The 18385-nt window shown below is 34.2% G+C and overlaps 1 protein-coding gene across 3 annotated transcripts in view; it reads right to left on the bottom strand.

Annotated features, from left to right (window-relative positions):
* Positions 1 to 361: 361 nt before the first annotated feature.
* Positions 362 to 18385, bottom strand: part of LOC106075630 (ADAM 17-like protease) — a 53123-nt gene continuing 35099 nt past the window's right edge. For 2 of the 3 annotated variants that reach the window (XM_056014487.1, XM_056014489.1), the window contains exons 15-23: positions 17967 to 18068; positions 16859 to 16921; positions 15894 to 15982; positions 12330 to 12454; positions 9083 to 9161; positions 7966 to 8054; positions 7310 to 7327; positions 5350 to 5492; positions 362 to 819 (exon numbers count right to left, since the gene is read on the bottom strand). In XM_056014487.1, coding sequence (XP_055870462.1) covers positions 708 to 819; positions 5350 to 5492; positions 7310 to 7327; positions 7966 to 8054; positions 9083 to 9161; positions 12330 to 12454; positions 15894 to 15982; positions 16859 to 16921; positions 17967 to 18068 — 820 coding nt within the window. In that variant the 3' untranslated portion in view covers positions 362 to 707. The remainder of the gene's footprint in view (positions 820 to 5349; positions 5493 to 7309; positions 7328 to 7965; positions 8055 to 9082; positions 9162 to 12329; positions 12455 to 15893; positions 15983 to 16858; positions 16922 to 17966; positions 18069 to 18385) is intronic. The other variant, XM_056014488.1, reaches the window with a different exon arrangement.

Genomic DNA, 18385 nt, shown 5'->3' with positions numbered 1-18385 from the left:
GATCTAATCTTTCTGGGAGACACCTCTTACACAACCTTCCTTAGGGCTCAACACATTGTTAAAAAATCACTTTTTTTGCCATATGGTCTTCCCCTACACAGTGCAGATATTGAATGGTAAATTAAGCTATTATACAGTCCACACCAGCCCCTAGCAGAACATGGTTTTTAGTGAGGTCCTTTTGCCAGTATATTAACTAATCTTTTGTTACAATAAATAGTGTATATGTGACTTTTACTCTCCCAGTCTTTAGATTTATGATTTCATTTGAGAACACTAAAAATAACCTTGTAATGTATATAGTATGATTAACCATGAATTATTTTGGATAAATTGATGATAAACTAAGCCAACAATTACATTTTTCATCTTTTTACACAATTTATTTTGACTTTAGAATTCCTGAAACATTGTATGTATAATGACAACATATGTGTTAGGGTGTAACAATAATCAAAGTAGAACAAAGTCTAAGCGACACAAATACAAATTATAAATGATATGAAGCCTATCATTTGATATCAAGTCTATGATAATAATAGCAACAGGAAGGTTTAATGGCAACTAAGACAAGTCATGCAAATTTGTTTAAAACTAGCAAAAGATTTTGTAACAAATTAACTGGATTCTAATCAATGTTAAGAAGCAAAGTAACATTCTGAGTTTTATTTATTAGATAATTATGTTTTTGTTTTGTCTCTCGCCATTTATTCCACATCCTCTGCGAAATGCGCAAAGCGAAGTTTGTGTGAAAATGAAACTTTCCTTACAGGGTCTAAACATTCTTCAGAGTTCTCATCACTGGAAAAACTATGTTCCCTGAAATAGATTAAAATAAAAAAAAAAATTTATAATTTACTACTTAATTTTTTGAATGTTATAGCTACTACCATTAAAGGTTCCTTTTAAAAACAGTCCCAAGCAGCTGACATAGATCTAGGTTTGAAATCCCAAGACTTAGGTAGACTTTGTGTCAACTTTCAAGTTTTAGACTTTGTGTCAACTTTCAAGTTTATGAAAATTTCACTCTGGTCACTTCCCATTCTTGTTTATAATTAATACAAAATCAGAAGTTTGGTTCTAGGCATCAACTGAATTTTAAGCTTTCAATCACATTTCAGCTACAGATTCTTGTAGAATTGAATGTCATAATAAGGTAGAATATACCTAATGGTGGGAAAAGTGTGACTGAAATGAAATACTAATCTGGAAAGAGAGTTAATCACATCCTTGAATCCTAGAGATGTTTAGTCCCACATGACCTAACAAGCTGTAACTTCCTGGGTGAGGATCAGTCACATACAAGATGCAGGCATAGTGGTATGCACGCTGGACTGTCATTAGGTCGTCTCGATATTCCAGGGTTCATGCCCTGCCAGCTCCCATCCCCTGTTGTCCTGCAGGAGGTCTGGACTGGGAAGTAGATAATCTTCAACTCTGAAGAAACATGTCAAACATCCCAACCTGCTGAAATTTGCTGGGTGAGGTTAAAAACGCACAAAAAAATTTCAGGAGATTTCCAAATGATAATAGAACTTGTTTTATAAGGCTTTTAATGTTTCATAAGAATACAAAAACATAAGTATTAAATAGGTAAACTTGGTTATAAATATAAATACCTGCCTCGAGGAAACCGTGTTTATATATTAGTAATAAATTTCAGTGCTTAAAATATACCGGTACTAAAAGTTAAGAAAAAATGTTATTGCATAAACTGAATCTTATTTAATGTAAAGTCAATTAGAATAAAAAGCATGAAATTAGGTTAAAAATGATGGGTAAAAAAAATATTTCTAATCGCACAGATTTATCATTCTTAGTCTAGATCTATAACAAATTAAATTACATGACTGATCCAAACTAAATGATACACATTAATATTAGCTTTGGTTTTTTTTTTAAAAAAGGATTTTTTTGTATTCTGCTTGTTGAAAATCGCATCCTGGAAGAAATCATTGGACTCATCCTCAGACACTTTTTCCACATAGCATTCCACACGGACGGATCTGTCTTTTTATTGGCTCCAGTAGATCAGAAGTCTACAGTAAGGATTCTCTGTCAATTGTTTGGCCTTCTGACTGAGAAAGTTAGTATAGAATACTATGCCATTCTGATCAATACCTTTCATTTCACAGAAATTTGCAGCTGTAGCTAGAGACATAGCATGAACCAGGCTTCAAATTGTCCAAATGTTTTTTTTTAACTAAATGCTCAAGATCAAATTTATCTTGTTTGCCCTTTTATTGCTTTCTCATTCCTGTGATTTCTAATGAGTTGATCTTTATAGCGCTCCAGGGACACCTGTTACTCTGTCCTTCTTTGAGCTAAAAAAAAAAAGATCGCTTCTGGTACGTGGTCATCCTCCTTACAGTTGAGGTGAGATAGGTGTCTGCAGCTGTCAAGTGGTGTTTTTATCCTGTTTACACTGGCCTATAAAAGATCATGGTTATTTATAAGGTAGTCTTGCCAGCATCCATCTATTTAATCATAGGTCTAGAATAGACTATTGTCAACCCACATTAGTTTAGTATATATTATTAAGTTCTACTACAGTAGACAATTGTCCACCCACGAAGGTTTAGTGTAAAGTTCTAGTAGAGTAGACAATTGTCCTCACATAAGAGCTTAGTATAAAGTTCTAGTAGAGTAGACTATTGTCCACCCACAAGAGTTTAGTATAAAGTTCTAGTAGAGTAAACTATTGTCCACCCATAAGAGTTTAGTATAAAGTTCTAGTAGAGTAGACTATTGTCCACCCACAAGAGTTTAGTATAAAGTTCTAGTAGAGTAGACTATTGTCCACCCACAAGAGTTTAGTATAAAGTTCTAGTAGAGTAGACTATTGTCCTCACATAAGAGCTTAGTATAAAGTTCTAGTAGAGTAGACAATTGTCCTCACATAAGAGCTTAGTATAAAGTTCTAGTAGAGTAGACAATTGTCCACCCACAAGAGTTTAGTATAAAGTTCTAGTAGAGTAGACTATTGTCCACCCACAAGAGTTTAGTATAAAGTTCTAGTAGAGTAAACTATTGTCCACACACAAGAGTGTAGTATAAAGTTCTAGTAGAGTAAACTATTGTCCACCCACAAGAGTTTAGTATAAAGTTCTAGTAGAGTAGACTATTGTCCACCCACAAGAGTTTAGTATAAAGTTCTAGTAGAGTAGACTATTGTCCTCACATAAGAGCTTAGTATAAAGTTCTAGTAGAGTAGACAATTGTCCTCACATAAGAGCTTAGTATAAAGTTCTAGTAGAGTAGACAATTGTCCACCCACAAGAGTTTAGTATAAAGTTCTAGTAGAGTAGACTATTGTCCACCCACAAGAGTTTAGTATAAAGTTCTAGTAGAGTAAACTATTGTCCAAACACAAGAGTGTAGTATAAAGTTCTAGTAGAGTAAACTATTGTCCACACACAAGAGTGTAGTATAAAAAAGTTCTAGTAGAGTAAACTATTGTCCACACACAAGAGTGTAGTATAAAGTTCAAAGTTCCAAGTGTGTAAGAGTTAAGTATTAAATTCCAAGTGTGTAAGAGTTAAGTATTAAGTTTCAAGTGTGTAAGAGTTAAGTAATTAACAAATCAGATCACAAGAAATGTTTTAGTTAAAAAAGAATGCCATCAAAAGCAGTTAATTAACTTAATCATAATTTTGTTCAGTGTCCCTGGTACAGAAAAGCTCTATTGTTTTTGTGCTGACCATCTGTTATACATACCCATGGTAAAGCCAATTTCCCAAGTCTTCATCATGTTTTAAATATGTTCAGAAATGCAACAACTACAAACAATCTTAGGAGATTTTTTGCTTTTTTTGTTTCTGTAATGGTCCTGAGTTGAGTGGAACTCTTGGAATATGTGGAATGAGTGGCTAAAACCTCTTGGCTGCCTATCAAGCAGAGCCCCCTAAAGACAGCTTGGAAATCTTCTCCCAGATACCCCCACCCCCACTGGTCCACACAAAAGAGATTGGACCAGAGTGTACTGAGCACGCACTAAAAGCATGAAAGTTGTGCTATACAAAAGCAATTAAAAAAAAAAAAACTCTAGGCCAATGCAAGCTTCCCTCCATCATCCTGTCTGAACTGTTCTGTCTGGAAAGGATCCAAGCAGATGTAAATTTGTTACATCCCTATTATTTATGGCTTGTATCCCTAGAGGGTTACAAGTGAGGGCAAAGGATGAGCCCACTGGGGAAACTTCCCCGTTTTCCCTCTCTATATATCATAAGATGCATGGGTCCTATAATAAAACAGACCCTTAAGGAACAGTGTGTGTTGAGGCTCTTATCCATCTCCACCAGTGCAACAGACTCAGTCCTTAGGCACCTCATCAGGGTTTCTTTTTTGTTTACCTAATGGCCTAATCATCTAGAAGGTCCATTTCCACCCAGGTGCCACAACGAGGCTGAGAAGCATGGCCCGGAGGAGATATGCATAAACCTTCAAGATTAAAGATTCAAAAGGCTGTTGGCGTAAATCACTAGCTTGTGAGATCTACATTAAGATAACAAGTGAACTCATTTTTCTACAACAAAGAGTTCATAGATAATGGGAGATCACTAATGGAAAGGCAGTTTAGATGTGAATATGTGTGTAATGTTTGTTTTAGTTTGTCACCTTGTTTTCAATCAATTAAAATTTGTCCTAAATCACACAATCAAAATCTCAGATTGAAAAAAAAAACAAGATAAGTGGCCTACATTTGTGGTGCTATGATCAAAATAATGAAAAAAGTGTTAGCATTTTATTTTAATTTTTAAACAAAATTCAATAAGGAATCTCACATAAAGGGTGAAAATATTTTTTTTTGTTAGTAAAAAAAAAAGTGAAGGGTTGTGACATATTTATCAACACCTGTTGCATGCGACCATGCTCAAGTAGCAAAACATCTCAAGTTTTGCTGTGTCTTATGTATGTCCTAAGTTACCAAATTATCTCTAAGCAACTTTTTTTTGTCTTATGTATGTCCTAAGTTACCAAATTATCTCTAAGCAATTTTTTTTTGTCTAATGTATGTCCTAAGTTACCAAGTTATCTCTAAGCAATTTTTTTTTGTCTAATATATGTCCTAAGTTACCAAATTATCTCTAAGCAATTTTTTTTTGTCTAATGTATGTCCTAAGTTACCAAATTATCTCTAAGCAATTTTTTTTGTCTAATGTATGTCCTAAGTTACCAAATTATCTCTAAGCAATTTTTTTTTTGTCTAATGTATGTCCTAAGTTACCAAGTTATCTCTAAGCAATTTTCGATTCTCTTAGTATCTGTCTCAAAACCGGTGTCCAAGTAACACAGAATAGGATAGCTTGTATTTAAAGAGCACTTAATTGCTTCAGATGTTTCCCTTACTTTCTAAGGATAGGTTTAATGCTGGCACTTTTTCGTTTATCTGTATTATAAAAAAGGCAAGTCTCCAATGAACTACTAACTCTTCTGTCATACCATTGATCACTTGGGGCATGGCGGAATCTGAAGTCTTCATCTTCTTCTTCCTGAAATGTAAGTATGTTTTTGCAGTTGTCAATGTCAAGAGAAAATTTTGTTCATGTCTAACTGCTTTCAAATGTATATAGAAGTTAAAAATCATTCTGCACTTGAGCCTAAAGTAAAGTCATGGTAGCCCATGAAATAATACATAGGTTAGGAAAATTTGATATTGTTGGGACTTGGTAATCCAGCCAATTCATATTAATCAAATCATACTATTAGTCTTATCAGTCAAGCCAAGTCTACCAGTCAAGTAAAGTCTTATCAATCAAATCATCTTTTCAGTCTTATCATTCATCAAGTCAAATCAATCAAGTTAGGCCCTATTAGTCAAGTCCTACTAGTAAAGTCTTGTCAATCAAGTTAATTCTTATCAATCAAGTCTTGTCATATCAATCAAGTCTTGTCATATCAATCAAGTCTTGTCTTATCAATAAAGTTGTCTTTCAATCAAGTAAAGTCTTGTCAATCAAGTCTTGTCTTTCAGTCAAGTTAAGTCTTATCAATCAAGTCTTGTCTTGTCAATCAAGTCTTGTCTTGTCAATCAAGTCTTGTCATATCAATCAAGTCTTGTCATATCAATCAAGTCTTGTCATATCAATCAAGTCTTGTCATATCAATCAAGTCTTGTCATATCAATCAAGTCTTGTCATATCAATCAAGTTGTCTTTCAATCAAGTAAAGTCTTGTCAATCAAGTCTTGTCTTGTCAATCAAGTTAAGTCTTATCAATCAAGTCTTGTCTGTCAATAAAGTTAAAAGTCCTATTATTCAAGTCTAATCAGTCAGGTCTTATCAGTTAGGTTAAGGTTTATCGGTCAATTTGGGCCTTAGTAGTCAGGGGTAATTTTAAAAAATATGAATAAAAAAGAAAAAACTTGACTAAAAAATTTACTTAGTGTGAATATATTGGACATGTAACTGTAACAAAAAGCTAAATTTTATCATTAACTTTTTTATAGTTGGAACTAAAACTTTCCCAAAGCATTTTCTCAGGTTATCAGGACTTTTTTGATGTCTACCGTACATCTCACCACTTTCATGAAGTCAAAACTACAGATAAAGCTGGACACACAGCTAAGATACACAAGCAGGGCCAAGGCTGGACACACAACTAAGATACACAGGCAGGGCCAAGGCTGGACACACAGCTAAGATACGCAAACAAAGATACACAGGCAGGGCTATGGTTGAAAACACAGGTAAGACACACAGGCAGGGTCACAGTTGGAAACACAGGTAAGACATACGCAAGGCTAAGGTTGGACACATGTAGTGCCAAGGCTGTAAACAGGTAAAACACACAGGCATGGCCAAGGCTGGAAACAGGTAAAACACACAGGCATGGCCAAGGCTGGAAACAGGTAAAACACATAGGCATGGCCAAGGCTGGAAACAGGTAAAACACACAGGCATGGCCAAGGCTGTAAACAGGTAAAACACACAGGCATGGCCAAGGCTGTAAACAGGTAAAACACACAGGCATGGCCAAGGCTGGAAACAGGTAAAACACACAGGCATGGCCAAGGCTGGAAACAGGTAAAACACACAGGCATGGCCAAGGCTGGAAACACAGGTAAAGCTAAACAAGCAACACTGTTTTTTTTTAATTCTTTTTTTTTTTTTTTTTGGGGGGGGGGGGGGCTGACAAGTACAGGTAATATTGGGGATTTTCACACTAAAAGTTAGGGTTTGCCTCCAAGTATGAAAATATTCTAATTGCTTTTTCCTCTAGAAATACATTACTACTAGAATTTTTTATTTTTATTGACTAAATTAGTGTTAAGTCCATAAAATCACATGAAGATCTACAACATACATACCTCAGCCCACTTCCTATCCTAGAAGAAAGTGAAAACAAAGAATTGTGTAGGTAACATTTTAAGTTGCACACAGGACAGTCAAGCTTTACTTAATAAGTCAGCTTAAAGATTGATAACATTTTAAGCTGCACACAGGACAGTCAAGCTTTACTTAACAAGTCAGCTTAAAGATTGATAACATTTTAAGTTGCACACAGGACAGTCAAGCTTTACTTAACAAGTCAGCTTAAAGATTGATAACAAAGAGAATATACAAATGTAATAGATATGAAAGACTAGAGATTGAACAAAAAGGTTTTGCTTTATAGCGGGGGTTGCAAAAATAGGACTGCAGGCCTTGTCAAAATCAACAAATTGCCACACTACTTTTTTTGTCAACTTTGTTTTCAAAAATAACGAACTGGTTATGTACCCAATTGACATGTACTGTCCTGAATTAGCTATAGAATAACAAATAATGTGTGCATTTCAAATTTTAAACCAAATTTTTATGTGGCCTACTATAATATGATTGTACAAAATTGTGTGGCTCACCATGTCAAAAAGATTGAGAACCCTGCTTTGCAGAACTGGCTAATTCAAGGAGTAGGGGTGAAAAATACTTTTGTGCATAGAATGAGTTAAAAAACATAACAGAGATATTAACTCTTACTTACCCAACGAGCAATTAGGTAAGATGAAGGCACCCAAATAAAGATGGACAGAATCATGACAGTTAATACTATGTTGGTTCTCATAAACTTGACTAGAAAACAATAAAAAATCATTTCACTTAGACTAGAATGTAACCAATACTAACAAATAAACTGCTAATACATTCAAAATATGTCAAATACAACCTGCATATTTAATAGATATTCTAAATACAATTTAAACCTTTCAAAACATATATTCTGAATATAACTTTTACTTTTCAAAACATATGCTGAATATAACTTTTACTTTTCAAATCATATCCTGAATATAACTTTTACTTTTCAAATCATATCCTGAATATAACTTTTACTTTTCAAATCATATCCTGAATATAACTTTTACTTTTCAAGACATATGCTGAATATAAGTTTAACTTTTCAAGACATGTCCTGAATATAAGTTTAACTTTTCAAGACATATCCTGAATAAAGTTCAAACAGAAATAAAATATAATACATTTTTTATTTTATTTCAAGACAGTGTACATTCAATGCCTGTACATCAAAGAAATTTTGCATTTACATTAAAAGAGTTACTTTATAGTAAAGCTTGAACTTTGTAAGGCTGTGATATTCAGGTAAGCTAGAGCCAGTGCATTCGTTTCCTTGTTAAGCTATTTTATTCACAATTTTTTATTTTACATTTCTCTGTGTTATTTAGGAAATGTTCATAATTTTAAAAAAATTGCTTTAGTATTTGGTGCGATGGTCCAATCTCTTTTGTTGATGTTGAAGGGGGGGTGGGATAGGTTCCAGAGGGTTTCCATGTTGCTTTTGAGTACTCAGTTTGTATAAAACATTCCTTTCCTGTATTGGGATTCGAACACAAAACCAATCCATTTATGCTACACATCCCACATTAACAATGTACATAATGTTATTTATGTTCAATGCTGTAGTTTTAAAACTATTCTATGCCTGAGCAAAATACTACTTTAATTTTATGTCAGTTATATTTTAGAAAATACCTAAAGCTAAGGGCATGTTTCTGAACTGCACAAAATCATTCATGACTTATAATACTATGAATCTGTATGCTTAAGTATAGTAGCCTGAGAGCAGAGCCATTGTGTCTTACCAAGTTCAGAGGTCCTTAATGAAATAATGTAGGAGTAAATACTCCTGACTTTACTCTGGTACACCTCACACACACCGTCCTAGGAGCATAAGAAAACACAATTCTTAGTAAACAAAACAAAATTATATTAACTCTTTCTCTCCCAATTGACGATACCATCGTTGATTTGACCTCATTAAATTTAAGTTTCATTTTAAAACCTTTTTTTTATGTTATGTAAAAAGAGCAAGCATTCTCTTTTAATTCTATACCAAATAAAACATTTTCTGATAACAAAGACCAAGCTGTTGAAGCTTAATCATAACAGGGTAGTGGAATAGTAATGAGCAAATTGAAGAATTCCGTCGAAACGTGAAAAAATAATTCGGAGAGAAAGAGTTAACTTATTTACAACAATAACGAGTTATGAGCATAGCCACCACAAACAAAATAAAATCATTATAAACTGACACATGGTGTATGCATCGAGGTCTCAAGAAAACACAATTGTTAGTCAGTAAACAAAACAAAATTATATTAACTTATTTACAACAATAACTAGTTATGAGCATAGCCACCACAAACAAAATAAAATCATTGTAAACTGTCACATGGTGTACGCATCAAGGTCTCAAGAAAACAAAATTCTTAGTCAGTAAACAAAACAGAATTATATTCTATATATTATATTCTTTTCTAAAACTGATGGGTTTTTTTGGCCAGTGAAAATAAACAGTTAAAAGATGGAAGCAATAAAAGGACTTTTAATCTTGAACTGCACATCTGACACAGAAAACTCAGGAAATTCTTGTAAAAAAAAAAAATAGAACTAATTGACATGACTAATAGATACTATCTTGCAAGAACCAAATGCACTATTGTAATGACATATAGATTGTTGAAACCATCAGCATGAGAAAAGCCTTTTTTTTTTACGCCCCATGATCCACATGTGTCTTGCTTTTGTTTCCAGAATATCTGGTCACCTTAAGTTAATATGTCAAAGTAAATGACAAATTTGTATACTGTTTTGGATACTAGAACTTTTGGTTTGAAAAACTATATATAGAGGTGACAAGCTTAATTCTGGGTCCACAAATCAGTCTGATCATACATTTCAAACTTCATGTCTATTAAGTCTACTTTTGTGAATTTATCCTTGAATTTGGAGTTAAATGTGTATTATTGCTTGTGATAGGGTGAGTTGGATCTTTTCATTATTTTTACTTCATTACAAGTATTTGAATTGGTCAAGAGGAGTCCATTATTTCTTCACACAAAGTTTTCCTGGCAGACTTTTAAATTTTGGTCATCGGACTTAAGTTCAGAAAATACCAAAATGAATTAACCACCCCATTGTAACATTAACTAGGAAATTGACAAACCATGATAATTAAATTACTACAGGCAAATACAAGTTAATTTGAGTTTTTGGCTCATCTGCACAATTTAGGCCATGTCGTGCCCATATTCCTTCAAGGATTACTCTCCCTTTATATCACAAAAGCTAAATTCCACAGTTAAATCATTAAAAGCAAGGTCTATTCACAGTTAAAATAGTAAAGGTAGTAAAAATTTAATAATTTAATAAAACTCTTTTGTAAATATTATATGTTCACAATTTCACAAACCAAATCTTTGCAGACAACCCCACTGCCCGGGAAAAGCCCAATACCTTCCCAGGGTCGACATTATCGAACAATGTTTTTAAGTTGTGTGCTCTAAAAAATTTTCCCCTAAAATCCTATTATCTGGGGCAATAAAGGAGGATATGTTCCACTGTGAGGCAAGAGTCACAGTACTCACAGAGTGGGGGCTCCTCTCTCTTCAGCGCCAATACAAGTCACTGTTGCAATCATGAAAGGGCACTCTTCTGTGACCTAGCCTTGAACTGAAGCTGACATAGCTAGAACACTCAGTGATGAGAAGGACTGGGGGTAGGTGGGGGGGATCGGCTTGTTACATCACATTTGCATCTTGAGAAATATTTAGTAGTATTTAGTAGTACACCCTAGTCTTGTGTATAATTCAGGTTCATTAGTTAGTTGGTACAGTTGGTTTGTTTCATTCATAGAACACATTTGGATGAACAGAGATCTATTGCATGTGATTTTCAAATTGTGATTGAAATGTATGTGACTTTAAAAGTATTGGTATTTCACTTTGTGGTTATTTTATTTTGCGCTTTGTTCAGTCTGTTGTGTTGGAATAAAAACAATCAGCTTAAATCTCTACTAATAAAAAACTTTATATATCTATTTCTTGTAGGAGGCGCGGTGTATAAGTGGTAAAGCGCTTGGCTTCTGAACTAATGGTCCTGGGTTCGAATCCTGGTGAAGACAGGGATTTTTAATTTCCGGATCTTTAGGCGCCTCTGAGCCCAGCTAGCTCTAATGGGTACCTGACACTAGTTGGGGAAAAGTAAATGCGGTTGGTCATTGTGCTGGCCACATGAAACCCTCAAACTGTTGGCCACAGTAACACGATGACCTTTTCATCATCTGCCCTATAGATCGCAAGGTCTGAAAGGGGAACTTTACTTTTTCTATATCTTGTATATATTGTAAGGTTTCTCACTAATAAGGCTCTGCAAACTGCACCTCACGGCACAACCAATTAAAAAAATTTGACAACTCAGGGCTCCAAAGTAACATAACAGTTTACAGTCAAATAAATCACAGCCAATACTGTACAATTGGCAACAACGTAACACTGACTGTACTTTGCCTCTTCTTGGATTTGTACCGAATTCTCTGTTCTGGACCGACTTCACACCATGCTGGTTCTGTCTCTGACTGTATTTGTGAAATGGCGAAGTAACGTGAAGTGACTTGACTCTGACACATTCGCTTTTATATAGGGTCCCTATAGGCCTTCTAAAGCCTGATGGAACATCACTCAACCATTCTGGTCGATCACATGACTACATTCGACATGATTTGCCACAGTTCTATTCAAAACACAGATATTTCCCAAACTGCTGTGTACAGTTACTTGTCATGGTAGATCACTTGTCTAGTGCATCGGCTAAAAACAAACACAGCACTACTCTCATCTGTATCACCACCAGGTTTATAACAATATATATCATTACAATCAAGGAAAATAAAACCTGCCAGTCACAAATATTAACCTAGAGCAGGCCAATATTTCTTCCAATAACTGAATTAGAGCAGAAAATATTTCTTCCAAGAACTTACCAAACAACATATCACAGAAAAAAACAAACATCTTAAGCTTGTGAAGGAAGCAGACAAAAAAATCCAACCTGGCAAAATCCTCGATAGCAGTGCATACCATCTGGCATACTAGATTCCGAGTGGTTGACACAAGGGCCAGGATTCTGTGGGTTAGAATCATCGTAACAACACCTCTGACATGCATGAAGATCTCCTAGTGAACAAAAATAGCAAGGATAAACAAATCAATACATTGTTTACAATAAGGCTCTATAAATGGTCATGTTTCTTACACACTTCAAGTAAGCAATTCAGAGTATGTTTGATTTTCCCATGATACTAAAACTAATTAACCTAATTCTAAATGTTTCAAACAATAATTTTGACTTATAACTGTCATTTAAAAGCCAAGAAGACCAACAGTTTCAACATTATGTTCAAGCCACTTTTTTGTCTTCTTCTAAGGTAACTTCTAAGGTAACTTCTAAGACAACTTCTTCTAAGACAACTTCCTCTAAGATAACTTCTTCTAAGACAACTTCTTCTTCTAAAACAACTTCTAAGACAACTTCTTCTAAGACAACTTCTTCTAAGACAACTTCTTCTAAGACAACTTCTTCTAAGACAATTTCTTCTAAAACAACATCTTCTAAGATAACTTCTAAGAGAACTTCCTGGATTTGAATATCTAGAAAACAATTGGGCTGGCAGGCTTTCAAATAAATACAAAATATTTATTACATATTCCAAGACCTCAAAATGGTGAACATCCAGAATGCCAAAAGAAGGCAGGCAAGAAAAATATATTACCAATTAAATTTTTTTCCATCAAAAGTGCCAGAAAAGAAATCTGGGTGTGTGGGTTATTAATTAACTCTTTCAGCCTGTTTTGCCAGGCTATACCTCATAGCCTGGTTTGCCAGTATACTGGCTTTTGGGGGGTGGCTTCTAAAATTAGTCCGTTTCTTGTAGTTAGAGTTTTTAAAGTTATTTCTAAAAACAAAAATAGTAAAAAGAAACGAAACCTTCCTTTTTTAAGCGTCTTTATGCAATAACCTGGATTGTTTTTTTGTTTTAATATTATTTTAATTAGTGTGTTGCTTAGCAAACAAAAACAAACATGGATGCTATGCCTGGATGCAGTGGTGTTAGTGGTAGGCCTAAAAGATTGACGGTAGCACAAGCTACTCAATTGTTTTTAGCTTTAGAAAGTTCTAGTGATAGTGATAGTGAAGATGATTCAACATATTTGCCAGAAAATCATGGTGTAGATGATAACATTGTGAAGAAGAAAAGAGCTAGATATGATGATACTGTGGTTGACTCAGATTCTGACAGTGATAGTGGCAGTGAAGCTAACAATGATGGGACTGGTATTATTGCTACAATTCCAGAACCAGATGATTTTAGACCTAGAACTAGTGGTAATAATGATGGGTGGCAATGGGAGAGGGTTGCTGACAATTGTCCTGTCAGTACTGCCAATACATTTAGAATGTCCCAGCCTTCTAAAAGTGGAGTCAATTCTGAGTTAGATTTGACAAGAGATTCTACACCATTTGATGTTTTTACCAGGCTAGTAGATGGTTGTATCATGACCTTTTTAGTTGATAGCATTAATGATTATGCTAAAATTGTGATTCAAAAACACAATCCTCCTACTGTCAGGTCCACTTTTAATAATTGGACAGACACAAATGTTGCAGAAATGTACAAGTTTCTCGCAGTTTTTATTTCGATAGGTCTACAAAACAAAAAGTCTGTCAGGGACTTTTGGTCTAATAAAGACATATATTATCAGCCATGGTTTAATACCATGTTTACAAGAGCTAGATTTGAACTCTTGTTCTTTAGCATGATGCATGTAGGTGAAGCGGTCTCGGTCGGTAAGGATAAAGTTGAACCCTTCGTAAAGATGATGTGTTCAAATTTTCAAAAGGCATTTTATCCTTTTGAGGAGGTTGCTATTGATGAGATGGTGATAGGATTTAAAGGCAGGTTTGGACCATTACAGTACAACCCTAGTAAGCCTGAAAAGCACCACATAAAAAATTATGGCCTGTGTGATAGCAGTACAGGTTATGTAATAAATCTTATTACTTATTATGGAAGTGACACTACTTACTCAGACTCATCAAAGAGTATTACCAGCCATGCAGTCAAAATATTTGATACCCTTCTACAACCACTTCAAAGTGGGCATCATATTTTTGCTGATAGTTATTATACATCAACAGATCTCTTGGAATATCTAACTCAGAAAAGATTTTATTATACTGGGACAGTCAACTTGGCTAGGAAAAATTTCCCTGCCGAGCTCAAGAAGCAAAAGCTGCGTCACAGAGAAACTCAATTTTACAAGTCTGTGGGCAGTATAGATGCTCTTTGTGTGGCATGGCAGGATAAGAAAGCTAAAAAGCCTTGCATTATGGTGTCCACAAAATCAACCAATCGCATCATGAATGTGCAACAGAAGCGCAGTGTTGTCGAGAAGCCAGAAATGGTTCACGACTACAATATGATGATGAATGGTTGCGACAGGGCAGACCAAATGCTCTCTTATTATTCTGTGCATTCTAGAAAAAGCATGAAATGGTGGAAGAAAGTCTTTTTCTGGATATTAGAAATTGCATAGATTAATGCCCTCATCATTTATAATGCCACACAGGTTACATGTGACCAGCCTTCAAAAAAGCTTTCTTTAAAAAAATTTAAAGAAACTTTAATTGATGGTTTAGTTGATGCTGCCACTGCACTGGGTGATGTTCCCAGACAGGTAAAAGTGAAGACTGTTAAAGCTGACAGCAAAATAGCACCTGGGCCTCATCTTGTTCATTATGAAGAGAATGATCGCCCTTGTGTCTATTGCAAGAGTCAATCACAACGGAAGCGGACTAGATTCTTTTGCTCGGGTTGCCCGTCGCAACCTCGGCTCTGTGTGAAACATTGTTTTCGTCTATACCATGAGGATCTGGCAAAAATATAGCTTTCGAGTAGTGGCAGTAGCATCTATGTAATGTAAATAAATGTATATATATATATGTGTGTGTGTGTGTAAAATGTAAATATTATTCCTATTTCACTGGATATTGTTTTTTGCCAAAAATGATTTCGAATTGGATTTACAACTCTACGCGTCTAAGGTAATATCTGTTTTATAATCTTCACTGCATGTTTAAGTGTTGTATATCAAATTATTCAGAAATGAATCCTCTTTCTAATTAATGAAAATTATTTAGTCAAAATGGTCAATACAAAAAAAATAAAGAGTATATATTGATGTTATTGCAAAGAAAAAAAAATTGCGAAAAAAAATTGACTATGATCTAAGACATGAAATTACAAATTATTTACATTTAAAAGAATAAAGAAAGGGTAAAAAAGAATTCTTATGCATATCTATGTAGTTTAATATATAATTTATGGTGACTGTAATAATAAAGAAATTTAAAAAAATTATTTTATAATAGATATGGAAAAAAAAGTAGTTTAATTAAAATTAATGCAATTTAGAAAAAAAATTAAATTAAAATAAATAAGCAAGAAATTAGGAAAATGAATGTTTTTGTATACATTCTTTTTAACATGCCCACGAACTTGGTTGATGATAAAATGTTCCATTTGTGAATAATCCATTTAAAAAAACAACATACCTTGACACAAGCAGACTTTCAAGGACAAATTCATGACTAATGATTTCATTTCACAGTAGCCGAAGCAGTTTCCATCATGACAAGCACCGCTAGAGAAATGTGTACATTGGAAAGCATTTATTACAATGTCTCGTGCCTAATGTTTAGCATTCATTGCAATATCTTGTGCCTGATGTTTAGCATTCATTTCAATATCTTGTGCCTAATGTTTAGCATTCATTGCAATATCTTGTGCCTGATGTTTAGCATTCATTTCAATATCTTGTGCCTAATGTTTAGCATTCATTACAATGTCTTGTGCCTAATAATTAGCATTCATTACAATGTCTTGTGCCTAATAATTAGCATTAATTACAATATCCTGCACACTAATGTTTAGCATTCATTACAATGTCTTGTACCTAATGTTTAGCATTCATTACAATGTCTTGTACCTAATGTTTAGCATTCATTACAATGTCTTGTGCCTATGTTTAGCATTCATTACAATGTCTTGTACCTAATAATTAGCATTAATTACAATATCTTGCACACTAATGTTTAGCATTCATTACAATGTCTTGTACCTAATGTTTAGCATTCATTACAATGTCTAGTACCTAATGTTTAGCATTCATTACAATGTCTTGTACCTAATGTTTAGCATTCATTACAATGTCTTGTGCCTATGTTTAGCATTCATTACAATGTCTTGTACCTAATAATTAGCATTAATTACAATATCTTGCACACTAATGTTTAGCATTCATTACAATGTTTTCTGCCTTATGTTTAGCATTCATTAAAATATCCTGCACACTAATGTTTTGCATTCATTACAATATCTCATGCCTAATGTTTAGCATTAATTGCAATGTCTTGTGCCTAATGTTTAGCATTCATTTCAATGTCTTGTACCTAATGTTAGCACTTAGTGTATATTAAAAATTTAATTAAAAAAAAAAAAAAAACAATAGTGAGCATACTCATTGTAACAAGGTGTCCAGTCCGGAAGTATACCTTGAGGTGGACACACCTTACTTTGGCCACTGGTCCAAGTTAAGAAAAAACAAAATTATTTTTGCTCAAAAAGAAATACATGTTTAACAGTACCAGTCTATTTATACTTAATTAACAAGCATGTATGTCTTTGCCTGGCCTATATCTAAAGGTAAGTTCTGAAGCTTTTTACTTAATCAATAAGCATGTATGTCTTTGCCTGGCCTACATCTAAGGGTAATTATATTCTGGGGCTAAGATCTCTTGTATTCACAGAGAGTAAAGAGTAATTACAGAAATAAAACTTTTTCTTTCCATCAGTCAAAAAAACAAAATGGCTAGTGAGCAGAAACATTCAATTTAATCTTTTTTTTTTGTTTTGGATGAGCATGCCAAGTTGAAGTTGTAGTTCTCTTTTATAAGAAACAAGTCTAGGTTTTCTAAGTTGTAGTTCTCTTTCATAAGAAACAAGTCTAGGTTTTCTAAGTTGTAGTTCTCTTTCATAAGAAACAAGTCTAGGTTTTCTAAGTTGTAGTTCTCTTTCATAAGAAACAAGTCTAGGTTTTCTAAGTTGTAGTTCTCTTTCATAAGAAACAAGTCTAGGTTTTCTAAGTTGTAGTTCTCTTTCATAAGAAACAAGTCTAGGTTTTCTAAGTTGTAGTTCTCTTTCATAAGAAACAAGTCTAGGTTTTCTAAGTTGTAGTTCTCTTTCTCTCTGTTATACATTTCTCTGTCACACATTTTCTCTCTGTTATACATTTCTCTCTCTGCTATGCATTTCTCTGTCACACATTTCTCTCTGCTATACATTTCTCTGTCACACATTTCTCTCTGTTATACATTACTCTGTCACACATTTCTCTCTGTTATACATTTCTCTGTCAAACATTCTCTCCCTGCTATGCATTTCTCTGTCACACATTTCTCTCTGTTATACATTTCTCTGTCACACATTTCTCTCTGCTATACATTTCTCTCTGCTATACATTTCTCTGTCACACATTTCTCTCTGCTATACATTTCTCTGTGCCACACTTTTCTCTCCAACCACATTTCTCTCAGCCACACACTGGATACTCTCCATAAAAAGGATATTTGCAATAGCTGTCAATTTTGCAGTCATTAACAACAGACACCAAACAGCTGCTAGTGTTTGGTGCTACCTGACAATTTTGGCAGCATCCATCGTTAATGTCACTGGAAAAAATAAAAGAAAAAGAACCATTAGCTTGACATCAGGCACAAATCATCTTCATCTCATTTAACTATCTGCTTTGTTTTGCACAGCCATCTCTTATTTCAACTTAAAAGATCTTGCAGAACCATTTCAACTTATGGGACCTAGATAAATAGTAAAGTTCCCCTTTCAGACCTTGCGCTCTATAGGGCAGATGAAATTAAGGTCATGTTTATTTGGCAAATGGTTAACAAGCAGGGTGTCATGAGGTCAGCACAATGATCAACTGACTTTACTTGCCCCAACTAAAGTCAGGTACCCATTAGAGCTGGGTGGT

The sequence above is a fragment of the Biomphalaria glabrata genome, chromosome 16, assembly GCF_947242115.1.
Source record: "Biomphalaria glabrata chromosome 16, xgBioGlab47.1, whole genome shotgun sequence".
NCBI classification, from domain to species: domain Eukaryota; kingdom Metazoa; phylum Mollusca; class Gastropoda; family Planorbidae; genus Biomphalaria; species Biomphalaria glabrata.
This window is presented reverse-complemented; position numbering and strand designations above follow the sequence as displayed.